The sequence below is a fragment of the Oryzias latipes genome, chromosome 3 (assembly GCF_053564925.1).
Source record: "Oryzias latipes strain Hd-rR chromosome 3, Olatipes_Hd-rR_3.1".
Lineage (NCBI taxonomy): Eukaryota > Metazoa > Chordata > Actinopteri > Beloniformes > Adrianichthyidae > Oryzias > Oryzias latipes.
The window spans coordinates 42610094-42627973 of record NC_136239.1 but is presented as its reverse complement, the minus strand read 5'-3'; the positions used below and the strand labels follow the sequence as shown (position 1 = coordinate 42627973).

Genomic DNA, 17880 nt, shown 5'->3' with positions numbered 1-17880 from the left:
TGGATGATGGATGGATGATGGATGGATGATAGATGGATGGATGATGGATGATAGATGGATGATAGATGGATGGATGTTAGATGGATGGATGATAGATGGATGGATGATAGATGGATGGATGATAGATGGATGGATGATGATGGATGGATGATAGATGGATGGATGATAGATGGATGGATGATGGATGGATGATAGATGGATGATAGATGGATGGATGATGGATGGATGATAGATGGATGGATGATAGATGGATGGATGATGGATGGATGATAGATGGATGGATGATGGATGGATGATAGATGGATGGATGATGGATGGATGATAGATGGATGGATGATAGATGGATGATAGATGGATGGATGATGGATGGATGATAGATGGATGGATGATAGATGGATGGATGATGGATGGATGATAGATGGATGGATGATAGATGGATGGATGATGGATGGATGATAGATGGATGGATGATGGATGGATGATAGATGGATGGATGATGGATGGATGATAGATGGATGGATGGATGATAGATGGATGGATGATAGATGGATGGATGATGGATGGATGATAGATGGATGGATGATAGATGGATGGATGATGGATGGATGATAGATGGATGGATGATAGATGGATGGATGATAGATGGATGGATGATAGATGGATGATGGATGATAGATGGATGGATGGATGATAGATGGATGGATGGATGGATGATAGATGGATGGATGGATGATAGATGGATGGATGATAGATGGATGATGGATGGATGGATGATGGATGGATGATAGATGGATGATGGATGGATGATGTATGGATGATAGATGGATGGATGGATGGATGGATGATTGATGGATGGATGGATGATAGATGGATGGATGGATGGATGGATGGATGGATGATAGATAGATGGATGATAGATGGATGGATGGATGATAGATGGATGGATGGATGGATGATGGATGGATGATAGATGGATGGATGATAGATGGATGGATGATGTATGGATGATAGATAGATGGATGATAGATGGATGGATGGATGATGGATGGATGATAGATGGATGGATGATGGATGGATGATAGATGGATGGATGATGGATGGATGATAGATGGATGGATGGATGATGGATGGATGATAGATGGATGGATGATGTATGGATGATAGATGGATGGATGGATGGATGATGGATGGATGGATGGATGGATGATAGATGGATGGATGGATGGATGGATGGATGGATAGATGGATGGATGGATGATAGATAGATGGATGATAGATGGATGGATGGATGGATGATAGATGGATGGATGGATGGATGATGGATGGATGATAGATGGATGGATGATAGATGGATGGATGATGTATGGATGATAGATAGATGGATGATAGATGGATGGATGGATGATGTATGGATGATAGATAGATGGATGATAGATGGATGATAGATGGATGGATGGATGATTGATGGATGGATAATGGATGGATGACGGATGGATTGATGATTGATGGATGATAGATGGATGATGGATGGATGGATGATAGATGGATGATGGATGGATGGATGATAAATGAATGGATGGATGATTGATGGATGATAGATGGATGGATGGATGATAGATGGATGCATGATGGATGGATGACTGATGGATGGATGGATGATAGATGGATGGATGATGGATGGATGGATGATAGATGGATGGATGGATGATGGATGGATGATGGATGGATGATGGATAATAGATGGATGGATGATTGATGGATGGATGGATGATGGATGGATGATAGATGGATGGATGGATGGATGATTGATGGATGGATGATGGACGGATGATAGATGGATGGATGATGGATGGATGACGGATGGATGGATGATTGATGGATGGATGATGGATGGATGGATGATAGATGGATGATGGATGGATGGATGATAGATGAATGGATGGATGATTGATGGATGGATGATAGATGGATGATAGATGGATGATGGATGGATGGATGGATGGATGGATGATAGATGGATGGATGATGGATGATAGATGGATGGATGGATGATAGATGAATGATGGATGGATGGATGATAGATGGATGGATGATAGATGGATGGATGATGGATGGATGGATGATAGTTGGATGATGGATTGATGGATGGATGGATGATAGATGGATGGATGATAGATCGATGGATGGATGATGGATGGATGATGGATGGATGATGGATGGATGGATGATAGATGGATGGATGATTGATGGATGGATGGATGATGGATGGATGATAGATGGATGATGGATGGATGGATGGATGATAGATCGATGGATGGATGATGGATGGATGGATGATAGTTGGATGATGGATTGATGGATGATGGATGGATGATAGATCGATGGATGGATGATGGATGGATGATGGATGATGGATGGATGGATGATGGATGGATGATAGATGGATGATGGATGGATGGATGGATGGATGGATGATAGATGGATGGATGATGGATGGATGATGGATGGATGGATGATAGATGGATGGATGATGGATGGATGATAGATGGATGGATGATGGATGGATGATAGATGGATGATAGATGGATGGATGATGGATGGATGATTGATGGATGATGGATGGATGATGGATGGATGATGGATGGATGGATGATAGATGGATGGATGATGGATGGATGATTGATGGATGGATGGATGATGGATGGATGATAGATGGATGATAGATGGATGGATGATGGATGGATGATTGATGGATGGATGGATGATGGATGGATGATGGATGGATGATGGATGGATGGATGATGGATGGATGATAGATGGATGGATGATGGATGGATGATAGATGGATGATAGATGGATGGATGATGGATGGATGATTGATGGATGGATGGATGATGGATGGATGATGGATGGATGGATGATAGATGGATGATAGATGGATGGATGATGAATGGATGATTGATGGATGGATGATAGATGGATGGATGATAGATGGATGATGGATGGATGATAGATGGATGGATGATAGATGGATGGATGGATGATGGATGGATGATAGATGTTCTGTTCTGTACCCACATCTTCATGGACTCATTTTCTCATAGTCCAGACCTTGGTTTGAACCCCCCAGATAATTATTAGGTCTTGACTGAAGGTCTTTCCAGGTCAGCGTGACCTTTGGCTGGTCTGAAGAGCCAGGCCTCAGGACCTGGACTTGAGTTAATCCACATCCGGCTTTCTGTTTACCTCCAAACTCTGAGTGTTTGCTCAGGAATTTGGACCTGAAGGTCACAGCTGAGACCAAGAAGACACAGAGAGTTACGCAATCACGGCGCCACAAGTCCTTCAGGGTGGGCGGGGTCACCCGGCATTGAGCAGGAAGCTGGATCAGTACAAAGAAGCGGGAGGAGAAAGGAAAACTCCATGACAAACAATGATGTGGACTCAATTTAAGCTGATCCACTGAGGCAGCTTTGACTCAGAACCGATCGTGTTTGAAAATCTAACCCGACCGAGCCCCAGGAGGTTCTGATGGTTTACACAGACATCTAAACCTCTGGTCCAAAATCATGAAACTTAGTTGGGTTTAGAACCTGAAGTTGATTTGTGAGGAAAGAAGAGGTCAGAGGTTTGAACGGTTCACAGAACTTTGGTTCTACAGAGAAACTGGACCCAGAGTCTGGCTGCCTCCAACAGCCTCCCATTTCTGGCACTTTCCTTCTCTGCCCTCATGCACTGAAGTGACCCCCCATTGGTCCCAGGGATCCGTGGCTGTGAGAACATGTGAACAGGACCGTGGAGAACTTTGGAGAAGCTGGAAAAGCGCTGTGTCAGAACCAAACCAGAACTTCTACATCCCTTCATTTCATTCCGGACTGCAGAACATAAAGAGGACACAACTGCAAAACAGGATCAAAGAGGAAACTGATCCCACCAAGAGTGAGGACCCCCCCGAAACCTCTTCAGTAGTTCATGGTCGACTTGTTCATAGCAGTAAATCCTCGTCTTCATCGTTCCGGTTCATGGTCGTCTTCAGAGACCCCAGTCCCTGAAAGTCCCTGAACCAGAGGTTCTGACATTCAGCAGGTCGTGACCTCTTATCTGTAAATCTCTTCTGAAGCGAATCCAGGACGGACATCCTGGAACGGGCTGAGTCATGGAGCCGTCCCTCCTGGGGAGAACTTCATGTGAACGCAGGCCCTCCTTAGAGAAACACCTGCGGCTTACCTGAGAACAATGTGGCTCTGTGTGCATCAACCAGACAAACGCGCCGTCCCATCATGGAGTCTGTACGGGGGGTTCTGGTTCCTGTGGTGTCTGGTCCTGGTCCTCCAGAGTCATCATCCTGCTCGGGTCCAAACAGTCATGTTCTACCGGGATCATGTTTGTTCAGTTGATCCATTGGATCCAGTCGGTCAGCAGTTAGAGTCTGACCTCTGAGGTGGACGAGCGTCAGCTATGAATGTGTGTGTGAGTGTGTGAGTGAATGTGTGTGTGTGTGTGAATGTGTGTGTGAATGTGTGTGTGAATGTGTGTGTGTGTGTGTGAATGTGTGAGTGTGGGTGTGTGAGTGTGTGTGTGTGTGAGTGTGTGTGTGTGTGAATGTGTGAGTGTGTGTGTGTGTGTGTGTGAATGTGTGTGTGTGTGAATGTGTGTGTGTGTGAATGTGTGTGTGAATGTGTGTGTGTGTGAATGTGTGTGAATGTGTGTGTGAATGTGTGTGAATGGGTGTGTGAATGTGTGAGTGAATGTGTGTGTGAATGTGTGAGTGAATGTGTGTGTGAATGTGTGAGTGAATGTGTGTGTGAATGTGTGAGTGAATGTGTGTGAATGCGTGAGTGTGTGTGTGTGTGAGTGAATGCGTGTGTGTGTGTGTGTGTGTGAATGTGTGTGTGAATGTGTGTGTGAATGTGTGAGTGAATGTGTGTGTGAATGTGTGAGTGAATGTGTGAGTGAATGTGTGAATGTGTGTGTGAATGTGTGTGTGAATGTGTGAGTGAATGTGTGTGTGTGTGTGAATGTGTGAGTGAATGTGTGTGTGAATGTGTGTGTGTGTGTGTGAATGTGTGTGTGTGTGAGTGTGTGAGTGTGTGTGAGTGTGTGAATGGGTCTGTGACTGTAAAGCGCTTTGTCCTTGTAGGTAGAAAGGCGCCATTTACCAACTACGACTGTGATCTGGTGATCAATGCTTCTGGATTGTTCTAGATTTCTCTGGGTGTCTGCCTGAAACAGGGAGGGGGTTCCAGCAGACGGGTGGAGGTCCAGCACCCATTCTAGCTCAGGAAACCTGAGGAACCCAGCAGAACCCTGCAGACGAAAGGTTCTGCTGCGCCGGCGCCGACCTTCCTGCTCCGGTTCAGCAGCAGCTGTTCTTGCAGCCTTCATCATGTTATAGTTGGGCCTTTTTTCAGCTTTTCTGTCTTGGCTGAAGTAAAGTTTGGGTTCCATCAGTGAGGCGGTGAAAGCGCTCCATGCGGCCGCCTCCTTGTTTGCCGAGTAAACACGCAGTGATCCGCCGCGACTCCACCTGAACGTGTATAAAAGGACTGAACCTGCGGCTGGGCTCCCAAAGCGAGTCTTCCATCGGGCCAACATGGCTGCATCCGGACCTCGGCTGCTGCTGTGGTTCTTCCTCCTGAAGCTGCAGGACGCCTCCTTCTCCCAGAACGGTAAGACTCACCTGAGAACCCCTACAGCTGCCGCCGCCATGACATCATCATCATCGCCATCGGCCTCCGTCTGCTTCCAGCTGACGACAGTTCCAGTCTCTGCACACAGCTTCTGTAAAGGAAAGAAAGAAATGTTGAGAATTTTCTCAAATCAGTTTTTCTGTGTTGCAATAAATTCTCTCAACTGTAAAAATATTTTTCTAACAAGATGTGAAAACAGAAAATCTAATTGAACTAAAACTGAGAAAGAAGAAGAGAAGCAAAGACTGAGGAGAAGAAGCTCCTAACGGGATCCTGACTTTAACTCTGGCTTCTTTCCTCTGGTTGCCGTAGTAACAAGCGCCCCTCCTCTGCTGACGAACATGAATTCAGGTAAAAGCTCAAAGTCATGAAAGCCGCCTGTTGAGTCCTCAAACGTCCTGGTCTGATCTTCCCGTCTTGTGGTCCTGAAGCCAACGCCTCCCACATCGGGCGGGTCTGCACTACGTGGGGGCACCACCACTTCAAGACCTTCGATGGGGAGTTCTTCCAGCTGCCCTCCACCTGCAACCACATCCTGGCATCTCAGTGTGGCGGAAGCTACGAGAGCTTCATCATCCAGATGAGGCGCCGCGTGGTGGGCGGGGCCCCAACCATCAGCACCATTGTCATGAAGCTGGAAGGTTCTGTGGTGGAGGTGTCCGACAGCTCTGTGGTCGTGGACGGAACGACGTGAGTCCGAACCCGCAGAGTCCTGCGTGGTCCTGAAAGCAGCTGAAGACCCTGAAACTGTCTGCTGGTCTGCTGCAGGGTGTCTCTGCCGCACATCTCCTTCGGCGTGACCATCAGGAGATCTTCCTCCAGCATCTTCATCGAAGCCAAGCTTGGGGTCAAAGCTGTGTGGAACCTGGACGACTCTCTGGATGTAAGAAGGTCTCAGGTGTCTCTGTGTCTCCAGAGGACGGAGACACACGGAGCTCTCACAATACTGTTGCCGTGGTAACCATGTGAAGTCCTGACATAGTTTGGAACTTTGTTATGTATTCAAGCCCCTGAAAAGTCCAAAGTGATTTTAGTTCAGATGCTCTCAGCATTACAGACACACAAAACTAAATCCAACGGGTCACATGACCTCCATCCTGACAGAATACGTTCACTGCGTTTCCATGACAACGTAATCCCTTCCGTCTCCACAGATTGAACTGGACCAGAAATACCAGAACCAGATTTGCGGCCTGTGCGGGAACTTTGATGGTATCGCTGATGACTTTACGAGAGACGGTGAGTTTTGCAGCCGCGTGGATGATGTGGTCTACTTCCTGGTTTCAGGCTGAGTCATGCTTCCTCTCCCTGTGCTGCTCTGTAGGATCCCCGCTTAGCGTGGCGGACTTTGCTGAGACCTACAAGGTGAACGGCCCCACGGAGACGTGTTTGGAGCCAGAGCTCAGTCCAGTCCAGAGCTGCGGGGATGAGGTGATTACGCCGTAGACACACCAATGACCCGAGACCAGTTCACCCAGTCAGTCTTACCGGAGTATCAAGGCAGCTGCAGAGATCACATATGTGGGTTTGAGCACGTCTGCGACAGCAACAGGACCTTTGTCGGGTTTCATGGGCTTCAAAGCATGCACGCGTGCAACACAGGCGCTGAGCATTGTGGGAGTTAACAGTAGCAACAGTACCTTCAAAACAAAAGGCCAAAACGTTTCCTCATCACGGTTCTGCAGAGGAATCCACAGGTTCGAGTCCACGACAGCAATACGTTGGTTATTATCTCCCTTTGAAAGACGAGAGACGTCTGCCTCTGAATCCACGTCAGCTGACCTGAACTCTGTTGTCATGGTAACCCAGTTACCCGACAGCATCCAAACCAAGTGAAAAAAGTTGCTGTTTGGCAGAGTAAAACCTCTGGATCGTCTTCAGGGAACATCCTGAGTCTAAAGGTGGACCGTTGTTCTGGTGGTGTTCTGGGAGGTTCTTCATCTGGTCCTTGACGGAGCCAAAGACTCTAATCAACCATGAATCTTTCTCCTCAGCCTCTCTGCCAGCAGATCTTCTCCAGCGCTCCATTCAGCAGCTGCCAGAACCTTCTGGACGTGGACGCCTTCGTCCAGGCCTGCGCGTCCGACATGTGCGTCTCCAACAACACACAACCCGTCCTCTGCAAGACCGTGTCCGAGTTCTCGCGGCAGTGTGTTCATGCGGACGGCCGGCCTCTGCAGTGGAGGAACGAGAGCTTCTGCTGTAGGAAAGCACACGTGCACACACACACGTGCATGCGCACACACACACACAGCCGAGCTTCAGCGCTGAAACTGTGCCGTCTTTTCCAGACGAAGAGTGTCCCTCCAACATGGAGTTTGTGGAGTGCAGCAGTCTGTGTCCGGACAGCTGCTCCAACCCTCAGGCCAGCCAGACATGCGACGCTCACTGCCACGACGGCTGCAGCTGCCCCGCCGGTACGTCAGCCCCCACACAGTCCCCCGCCTGTGAAGGTGAAAGCTGATCACTGCGCCCCCCCCAGGAACGGTGTGGGACGACATCCGTGACAGCGGCTGCATCCCAGTAGTGGAGTGTCCGTGTGTGCACGACGACAACATCTACCAGTCCGGAGAGTCCTACACGCTGGGCTGCCGGTCCTGGTAAGACTTGGCGGTACTTTGTGGAGGAGGGGAACCTGTGACAGTAGGACATGAGGTCATGTGACCTTTCATTTTGAAGTAGGGTCCCTTTTGATGGGACTGAGCTTGGTCTGAGGTTGTCAGGTGGTTGCATGTTGGGTGTAGGACTGTCATGCAGGAATCCTGGGTTTGATTCCCAGGGACCAATTGAGTCTCAGACCATATGCCCCCAAAAATCCAACCAGCTGGAGCATCGCTGACGCTCAGTAACTGTTTGTTTGGCGGCAGCGTTTGTGAGGGCGGACATTGGACCTGCTCAGAGGAGAACTGCCCCGGAACCTGCTCTGTGGAGGGAGGGGCCCACATCAACACCTTTGATGGAAAGGTCTTCACCTTCCATGGAGACTGCTCCTACGTTCTGGCTAAGGTCTGCATCTGTATGTTGGAGCCGGCAGATTGACGGTCCGTCAGGTTCTGAAGGGTTCTGTGTGTTGCTGCAGAGTAACGGGACTTTGTACACGGTGCTGGCGGACCTGGTCAAGTGCGGTCTCACCGACAGCAGGACCTGCCTCCGAGCCGTGACGTTGGCCCTGAAGGACAGTTTGGTGGTAAGACCCTCACACCTGCAGACGCACCTCAGTCCGCTGCTGTTCATGTCTGAATGACGGTTCTGCTGTCAGACAAACCAGAACCCGTCAGCAAGGTTCTTGTTGTTGGTGTCGGGGTTCTGGGATGGGGAGCTTTAGGGATCCAAACAGATCAGACTGGAGTTTATTCAGATCTCCTTAACTACGTTCTTTCCAGTCACGTCTGCATGGTACCACCAGGTGTTTGGGTCATGTGACCGGCGCTGGAGTCTAACATCATCATCTGTCTTCAACTCACAGGTCATCAGCATCCAGTCATCTGGACAGGTTTACATCAACAAGATTCTCTCCCAGCTTCCTCTTTTCACACGTGAGTTCTGTGGCGAACGGAGCAGTTCCATTTCCTGTGTTCCTTCTTCCAAACATCTGCAGCCACCATGTTCTCTGGGAAGTCAGAGGCATGACGGATCCGTCTGCGGACGCTTGGGGATCCTCCACGTTCAGTGATCTGCATCATTTCTGCACGTTTGCAGCAGGACAGCAGGATGTGTCACAAAGTGTTTCAGGACAGCCTGTGCTATGAAGACAGGAGACGCTTAGCTTCCTGGAGTGAGGAGAGTGAGAGGGGCGGAGTTAGGTCGGTACAGTGAATGGAAGGGGGTGTGGCTCCAGACACGGCGGTGAGAAAGGAGAAGGACGCTCATAGGAGCGTGGTAAAACTCAGGACCACACAGACGTTTGATTTCACAATCTTAATAAGACTCTCCAGAAGGGTCTCCAGGAACACTTCCTGAATTTCAGGGGTGCAGGGACGTTTGGGGCAACATGGTGAGGCAGAGAAAGAGCAGGCAGTGGCAGCTGCAGCATGAAGCTGAGAGGGGAGGCTGGACCAGACGGGCAGGCTGAGGGCGAGCAGACGAGCAGGCTGAGGGCGAGCAGACGAGCAGACGGGCAGGCTGAGGGCGAGCAGACGAGCAGACTGAGGGCGAGCAGACGACCAGGCTGAGGGCGAGCAGACGAGCAGACGGGCAGGCTGAGGGCGAGCAGACGAGCAGACTGAGGGCGAGCAGACGAGCAGGCTGAGGGCGAGCAGACGAGCAGACTGAGGGCGAGCAGACGAGCAGGCTGAGGGCGAGCAGACGAGCAGACGGGCAGGCTGAGGGCGAGCAGACGAGCAGACGGGCAGGCTGAGGGCGGGCAGATGAGCAGACGGGCAGGCTGACGGCGGGCAGACGAGCAGACGGGCAGGCTGAGGGCGAGCAGACGGGCAGACGGGCAGGCTGAGGGCGGGCAGACGAGCAGACGGGCAGGCTGAGGGCGAGCAGACGGGCAGGCTGAGGGCGAGCAGACGAGCAGACGGGCAGGCTGAGGGCGAGCAGACGGGCAGACGGGCAGGCTGAGGGCGAGCAGACGAGCAGACGGGCAGGCTGAGGGCGAGCAGACGAGCAGACGGGGATCTGTAGGAGCAGGCATCAGAGATGATTGGCAGGCGTGAGGGTTTTTTATCTCCATCCTGACGATGAAAAGGGGATTTCTCCAGAAATGCTTCCTGTTTTGGTTTCTGGAAATGCTTCATTTCTTCTGCTGCAGATTTTCAGACAGTTTCAACAATCTTATTGGCAGAAATGTTTTTTAAAAAAAGCTTTAAGGTTTTTTCTTTTTTAGGGGAAAATCCGTTTTTCCTCCTGAATTGTTCTTTTTGAGCCTAAAACCAAAGTGGTTTCTGAAGGAGCCGTCCTCCGTGTCTCTGACCTTCACAGCCCAGCTGAGCGTCTTCCGGCCGTCCTCCTTCTACGTCTTCATCAGCACCGATGTGGGCATCGCGGTGACGGTGCAGCTCTCCCCCCTCATGCAGGTCTTCATTTCAGCCGACACCTCCATCAGAGGAGGCACCGCTGGTACGTGGACCCCTGAAGCGTTGCCCGTGCTCCGGGACCCCCCCTTTGACCTCAGGTGTGTGGTCTGCAGGTCTGTGTGGAAACTTCAACAACGTGATGAGCGACGACTTCCGGGTGGGCAGCGGCCTGGTGGAGGGCAGTGCTGTGGCGTTCGCCAACTCCTGGAAGACCAGAGCCAGCTGTCCAGACGTCAGCGCGCGCTTCGGCCCCCCCTGCAGCCAGGACTTCAGCCGCGGTAGGAGCCGCCGCAGCCCCGTCTCCCCCGCCCTCACAGCATGTCACTCACCTGCGTTCTCCACCTGCTGCCTGTATCTCAGAGAGCTACGCCCAGTTCTGGTGCTCCAAACTCAGCGATCCAGAGGAGGTGTTTGCGGCGTGCCACTCCGTCATCAGCCCCGCCGTGTACAAGGAGGTGGGCGTGCACGCTCAGCACTTCCTGACTGAAGCGGCTGGCGTTTAACCCCCGTCTCCCCACAGAACTGCATGTACGACACCTGTACCTGCGAGAAAAGCGAGGACTGCATGTGTGCGGCGGTGTCCTCGTACGTGCACGCCTGCTCCGCCGCCGGAGTCCACATCAGCGGCTGGAGGGACACCATCTGCGGTGAGTCTGAAGGCGGGCAGGGCCCCAAACTGTTGGGGGACCGCACCTCACATCAGAGCCCCCAGACGCCCCCCCCCCCCCCCCCCCTGCTCCTGTCCGAGCCACTAACCCCCCCCTCTGTTCCCTGACAGGAACGTTTGGGGAATGTCCCGAAGGAACGGTCTACGCCTACAACATGAGCAGCTGCGGTCGTACCTGCCGCTCACTCAGTCAGGTGGATTACTCGTGCCGGGCCCGTTTTGCCGCCGTGGACGGCTGCGGCTGCGCAGACGGGACCTACATGAATGAGGAGGGCCAATGTGTGAGCAGCTCCAGCTGCCCCTGCTATGCTGAGGACGCCATCATTCCATCTGGACAGGCCGTCAGCAGGGACGGTTCAACCTGGTAACCGCCGACGCTCTTTTAGAAACCACCCAATCCGCTCAGGCCCCCCCATCCAGAACAGAACCACACACCCTCAGCATCCACCCCCATGTCAGGCTGATGCGGAGATCCTCATGTTTCTGGCCTCCTCTACATTATTTGGTTCCCCACATTTGTTCTGGCCACGCCCACACAGATGCATGACATCATAGGAACATTACCTGGATGAGGTCAGACAGGTTCAGGCGCCTTTGCTGTCAGGACAGTCTGTAGCTGGGTGGCGGGTGGGGGGCACAGATTGGTGAAGGGCTCTCTGACATGAAGGCTGTGGCATTAAGTTGACTGTAAGTCTGCGGCCCTCTCAGATCCAGGTGTAACGTGTTCCTGTCCCCCCCCCACAGCGTCTGCAGGAATGGAGCTCTGAGCTGCTCAGGAGGAAGTCCACCTCAGAGTAGGTTCCCGTGAGGAAGAAGCTGCCTCTTCCTCCGTTTGCTCATGTTTTCTCTGACATCAGTTTCTGGTGGTGACCATCGCTTCTTCTCCTGAAACCAGCCCCCACCTCCTGTGCTGCTCCCATGACGTACTTCGACTGCTCCACAGCGCCCCCCGGAGCCACCGGGGCGGAGTGCCAGAAGAGCTGCAGCACAGCGGACATGGCTTGTGTAAGAGCTTCTCTCAGTCTGTTTACACTCCCACACGTGCAGAGGTTGGGCTCACTGCGCCCTCTCACCTGTCCAGGTGAGTCCGAGCTGCACGTCGGGGTGCGTGTGTCCGGACGGCCTGCTGTCGGACGGAGCGGGGGGCTGCGTCAACGAGACCAGCTGTCCCTGCGTCTACAATGGCCAGGTGTACCAGCCGGGGCAGACTCTGACTGTGGACTGCAACACCTGGTGCGTACCTGAGAGGGCTCGTCCCCCACGGTGGATCTGGGTGCTTCTTCAAAGCCGGGAGAGCAGCCATGTTGCAGATGATGTGGGGGTTCTGGTTTTTACCTGGACGTGTTCTGGTGTCTCCACAGTTCATGCGCAGGAAGGAAGTTCACGTGCACCAACAACGAGTGTGACGCCGTCTGTGGAATCTATGGAGAAGGTCACTACGTCACGTTTGACGAGAAGAGGTTCGACTTCAGTGGACAGTGTGAATACACTCTGCTCCAGGTAAGATGTGTCCTACCTGATGTAGCTCCGCCCATTCTCCCCGCTGTGTCTTTAGCAGCAGTTCCGAAGCATCCGCTTTGGTCTGGAGCTGCTCTGAAGCTCTGGCGGACGGCGATGGCCTCTCATTAGAACAGAGTCTGAAACATTAAGCGGCGCGTTGTCTGTGCGTGAACGTCATCAACCATCGCGTGTCTCGCTCAGGACCACTGCAGCGCCGGCCAAGGCGACGGGAGCTTCACCATAGTCACGGAGAACATCCCCTGTGGAACCACCGGGACCACCTGCTCCAAGACCATCAAGATCTATTTGGAGGTAAACAGCATTCTGCAGACACAAACGCAGACACGCCCACTTTCAAAATGGACAGAATCCATACAACCCGAGTCCAGATGGGGCACGGGATCCAGTTAGAGGGTCCTGGTGGCAGTCTCCATGTAGGGGAAAGGTCACAGAACGCTCACAGCTTTCCCTGTGTGAGGCTGATGCGTGAAGACTTGAGTGTCTCTAGAGAAAACGTTCAGCTTCTCCTCATTTAGGCGCCAAACATCTGCCTGTGACAGACGGAGCAAGATGTTCCACCACATGTTCTTCCTGCACGCTAACCCCCAAAAACATTTCTGAGATGTTTGTGTCTTTAACGTAGGACAGTGGTCCTCAAATCTGTGCAGTTGTCATGGCAACATCACATGAAGACCAATGTTAAAGTAGCTAATCTTCACCTTTGATGCATCAAACATTTTGGGGTTTGGAAGAAAACAACCATCTGAAGTTCTGTTTAGTTCTGAGGATTCAGATGCTTACAGCACGAGGAACTCTCTTAAGCTGCGTCCACACGGAACGCGATTCACGCGGCAAATTCCTGTCCGATGGCGCTCCCGGGTTAACCTAACGCTGACCCTTCTGTCCAAAAATATGTTCCTTAAGCTTGACAGCCCGCCCGGATGTGGGAGGAGCTTCCAGCTAATATTTTTCGGCATCACAGCTACACAGGTCTGTGTTTATCTATTTTATGATGCATGGAAGAGATCAGGTTTTCCAGAAACAGAAATGATCACGTCTCCATCTTTGGGTTCATGAGATCATTCAGCTTCGCTCCCGCTGATGTGTCTGACACGTCTGCGGCGTCTCACTCCATAACATTCACTCATCATTGAACCTGGTCGCCTCTGCCGCAAATCGCGTTCGGTGTGAACCGCAGTGTTAATCCACTTGGTTCTCAGCTTCATGACTGAGTCTTTATGGATCCTGAACACTTTTGAACAAAGCCCCTCCCAGTTGACCCAAAGTTTCCAAACAAAATGTTTTTTCTTTACCAAGAAACTACTTTGGCTTATTGTGTCTTTCTTCTCATCTTGACGTCCACAGGAGAATGAATTCCAGCTTAAAGATGAAAGTTTCCTTGTGATCAAGGGGGACATGCAGGTTCTTCCTGCTCAAGTCCAAAAAATGGGCATTTACCTGGTGGTGACCATCAAACCAGGACTGGTTCTCATGTGGGACCAAAAGACCAGCCTGTTCATCACACTCAGCCCGCGCTTTCAGGTAAGTCAAGGAGGCCGGTAAAATGTGGAAAGGATGCTTTCCAAATGTGGGAGTGGAGACTCAGCAGCAGACAAAGATCCTCATCAGACACCAATGGATCTCTGCTCCTTAGGGCCAAGTGTGTGGTCTCTGTGGGAACTATGATGGCAACAGCAAGAATGACTTTACCACGCGCTCTCAGGAGATGGTGGCAGATGTTCTCCAGTTTGGTAACAGCTGGAAAGTCTTGTCCAGCTGCCCAAATGCCCAGCTCCTCAGTGATCCCTGTACCTCCAACCGCTACCGAGCAGCCTGGTCCCAGAAGCAGTGCAGCATCATCACCAGCAGCACCTTTCAGATCTGCCACTCAAAGGTACCTCTGAGAACCACACGCTCTTTCTCAAGTCAAATATCTGAGCTTCTTTCCACATGGATCGAGCAGGTCCTCCTGATCATCCAGCTGCTATTTTGTCTGGGTTCAAACATGTCAGAAAAAATGGATCCACCAGCTGGAGCAACGTCTAACATTTCCAGGATTCAGACAGCTTTGCTAAAGCGGATGTGACTTTGTGTTGAAGGTTGACCCTGGTCCATATTTTGACTCTTGTGTGAGGGACTCTTGTGCTTGTGACACCGGGGGGGACTGCGAGTGTCTCTGCACTGCTGTGGCGGCCTATGCCAAGGCTTGCAGTGCCGCCGGGGCGTGCGTTAGCTGGCGAAGTCCCAAGCTTTGCCGTGAGTTTGCTCCACATCCAACCAAAACACTTTGAGGTGCAGGGGTTCAACCAAAATAAACACTTTGTTTTGTGTGGTACAGCGATCTTCTGCGACTACTACAACTCACCTGGAGACTGTGAGTGGCATTACAAGGCCTGTGGAGCTGACTGCATGAAGACCTGCAGGAATCCTTCAGGAAACTGTTCCACGACCATCACCAATGTGGAAGGTACACATCTGTTTGGTGGTTCATGTCCAGACCTTCAGCTGTTCATTAATGTCAGTTTTCTCAGTCATTCTGTAAAAACACAAGTCCAGACATTAAAGGAAGAGGAGCTAATAGCTGTAAAGGAACAATCCAAAACAGCATGTTAGAGCCTAAATGGCGGTCTTTACACAGCAGGTAGGCCACTTAGGAGTGCAGAGCTTTCCTTGGAAACCAGATTGATGTGATGACTGAGTGACATGTGGGCGGAGTCATGTGTGTCAGTAGTTCCCTTCCACCGGTTGTGCTACTCAGATCCAAGTTGAAGGAGGTGGAAGAAGGATTTGCTCTGGAGCTGAGCGGGACTCAAAGGGGGTGTCTGGGCTTTTGCATTGAAAGGGTTCGATTGTTAAGGCCCGTACACACCGGGACGAATATTCGCCAGGCGTTATTCGCCAGCGTTTTTCGCCACGTTTTTTGTGTTCACACCCAGGCGATTTTCGCTGACGATGAGCCGAGCGAACATGCAATTTCCTTCCCTGACATTAGATGGTGCTTAATGTAAAACAGAAATACTCCTGTACACAAGGTGGCGCTGCGCAACTTTACGCTTCTTAAAGTCGCTTTTCACTCAGAAGAAGAGAGCAAATATTTACGCGCTTGTCAGAATCATACAAAGAAAACATGAATATTTCAGGCATCAGTAGCTCCAACTGGTACTTGGTTCGGGGATATTTTAGAATGTCCGTCATTATTTCTTCGCGGCAGTGTAGACGCTACTTGGCGTCTGTCTTCTTCGCTGGTATGTGTGCTCAGCAAGGCAGTTTTGTGTTTGAGCGCCCCCAAGTTGTGTTTTACTGTAACTTCAGAAGCTCCAGACACGTGTGCAAAAGCGCCGTTCTCATTGGTCGAGTAGATTTCGACGCGACGCGTCGAAAAAAAAAAACGAACCCGAGCCGTTTTTTTTTTTTGACGCTTTGACGCGTGGCGTTTTTTCGCGTCGGTGTGCACACTCTCATTGGGGCCCTTTGTTTAGTCACGAGGCGTTAAACGTCGGCGAAAATCGCCGGCGAAATTCGTCCCGGTGTGAACGGGCCTTTAGTCAGAAGGAGGAAGAGGAGGCCAAAGAGCCGTTCAGGGGTAGACGATTCAAATGGTCTGGCAGTAGAAAGAGTCGTCCTAATTTATTTAAGCTCCATTAAACAAGAATTGTTGGGGAAAATTCCATGAACCAACTTTCAGACTGACTTGTGTGTTTCTAAGGACAGAAGAGTCAGAGGCAAGAAGATTCAGCACAGAGACACTCAGAGCTGTGGCCCACAAGAACCTGCTCAATGATACAAAGTCTGGAGAATGAATGATTGGGGACAAACTGTAACTTCAGTTTCATCTGGTCTGAGAGCTTTGGCCGGTTGGGCAAGAATCTAAAGAGAAGGAGTAGAACAGTTTGCTTTGACGATTGTAAACTTCCAGCAACTTGTTGCTATATGATTTTACCCCCCCCCCCCCCCCCCCCCCCTTCTTAAGGATCTTAAGGATTAGGAGACTGGTTGGGCCACTCCAGGACTTTGAAATGCTTTGACATGCTTGTTACCCAGGTGTTTGGGATGGTTGTCCTGTTGAAAGACCCAGCCGCGTTTCATCTTCAGTACTGATGGAAGGAGGTTTTCACTCTAAATCTGACCAAACATGGTCCCATTCATTCTTTCCTTTACATGGATCAGTCGTCCTGGTCCCTTTGCTGTAAAATGCCCCCAAGCATGATGCTTCCACCCTCATGCGTTACAGTAGGTCTGGTGTTCTTTGGATGCAGCTCAGCATTCTTCCTCCTCCAAACATGACAAAAAGATTTCCTACCAAAAAGTTCTAGTGTGGTTTCATCTGACCATAGGACATTCTCCGAATCCTCTTCTGGATCCTCCAAATGCGCTCTAGTAGACTGTAGACGGGCCTGCACATGTACTGGCTTGCAGGTTCAGTCTTCCCAGCCTGGTGCAGGTAAAGTATTTGGTTTCTGGTGTCTTTGAATAGCTCTTAGGTCTTGGCCATAGTGGAGTTTGGAGTGTGACTGTTTGAGGTTGTGGATAGGTGTCTTTATATAGATAAACAGTTCAAACAGATGCAATTTTGCACAATCGATTGCCTCTTGTCCCACTGTAATCCAGTTCCTTCTTTTCTTTACATTATGTTATGCTTTTTCCAGGCTGCTATCCTAGCTGTTCCCAAACCGAGCCCTTCTTTAATGAAGACACCATGAAGTGTGTCACATGGGAGCAGTGTGGCTGTTATGATGACAAAGGCACTCATTACAACGTGGGCGACCAAGTCCCATCAAATAACTGCTACACCTGGTATGTCTATGAAGAATTCTGACTAATGGCTGTGAGATTCTCTGTACATCTGAATACTGGACATGTTTAATTTAACAAGGCATGGGTGTGATCACAATGTCTTTGATTTCAAAGCTCTTGTACTGCATCAGGAATACAATGCAGCTACAGCGAGGAATGTAAGTATGAACGAAGAGGACTAGTAGAAATATTTATTAAGACATAATGT

The 17880-nt window shown here is 50.6% G+C and overlaps 1 protein-coding gene across 1 annotated transcript in view; it reads left to right on the top strand.

The window, feature by feature from the left end:
• The first annotated feature begins 5447 nt into the window (after positions 1 to 5447).
• Positions 5448 to 17880, top strand: part of LOC144991230 (uncharacterized) — a 40807-nt gene continuing 28374 nt past the window's right edge. The window contains exons 1-28 of the mRNA XM_078945349.1: positions 5448 to 5669; positions 6003 to 6041; positions 6122 to 6380; positions 6459 to 6573; positions 6845 to 6929; positions 7015 to 7121; positions 7685 to 7892; positions 7982 to 8107; positions 8173 to 8290; positions 8558 to 8696; positions 8770 to 8877; positions 9157 to 9226; positions 10617 to 10754; positions 10825 to 10989; positions 11072 to 11166; positions 11232 to 11358; positions 11490 to 11742; positions 12123 to 12172; positions 12274 to 12383; positions 12460 to 12611; positions 12740 to 12878; positions 13080 to 13190; positions 14244 to 14420; positions 14533 to 14772; positions 14978 to 15134; positions 15217 to 15345; positions 17525 to 17672; positions 17787 to 17830. Of these exons, the coding sequence (XP_078801475.1) occupies positions 5594 to 5669; positions 6003 to 6041; positions 6122 to 6380; positions 6459 to 6573; positions 6845 to 6929; positions 7015 to 7121; positions 7685 to 7892; positions 7982 to 8107; positions 8173 to 8290; positions 8558 to 8696; positions 8770 to 8877; positions 9157 to 9226; positions 10617 to 10754; positions 10825 to 10989; positions 11072 to 11166; positions 11232 to 11358; positions 11490 to 11742; positions 12123 to 12172; positions 12274 to 12383; positions 12460 to 12611; positions 12740 to 12878; positions 13080 to 13190; positions 14244 to 14420; positions 14533 to 14772; positions 14978 to 15134; positions 15217 to 15345; positions 17525 to 17672; positions 17787 to 17830 (3685 nt within the window). The 5' untranslated portion in view covers positions 5448 to 5593. The remainder of the gene's footprint in view (positions 5670 to 6002; positions 6042 to 6121; positions 6381 to 6458; positions 6574 to 6844; positions 6930 to 7014; positions 7122 to 7684; positions 7893 to 7981; positions 8108 to 8172; positions 8291 to 8557; positions 8697 to 8769; positions 8878 to 9156; positions 9227 to 10616; positions 10755 to 10824; positions 10990 to 11071; positions 11167 to 11231; positions 11359 to 11489; positions 11743 to 12122; positions 12173 to 12273; positions 12384 to 12459; positions 12612 to 12739; positions 12879 to 13079; positions 13191 to 14243; positions 14421 to 14532; positions 14773 to 14977; positions 15135 to 15216; positions 15346 to 17524; positions 17673 to 17786; positions 17831 to 17880) is intronic.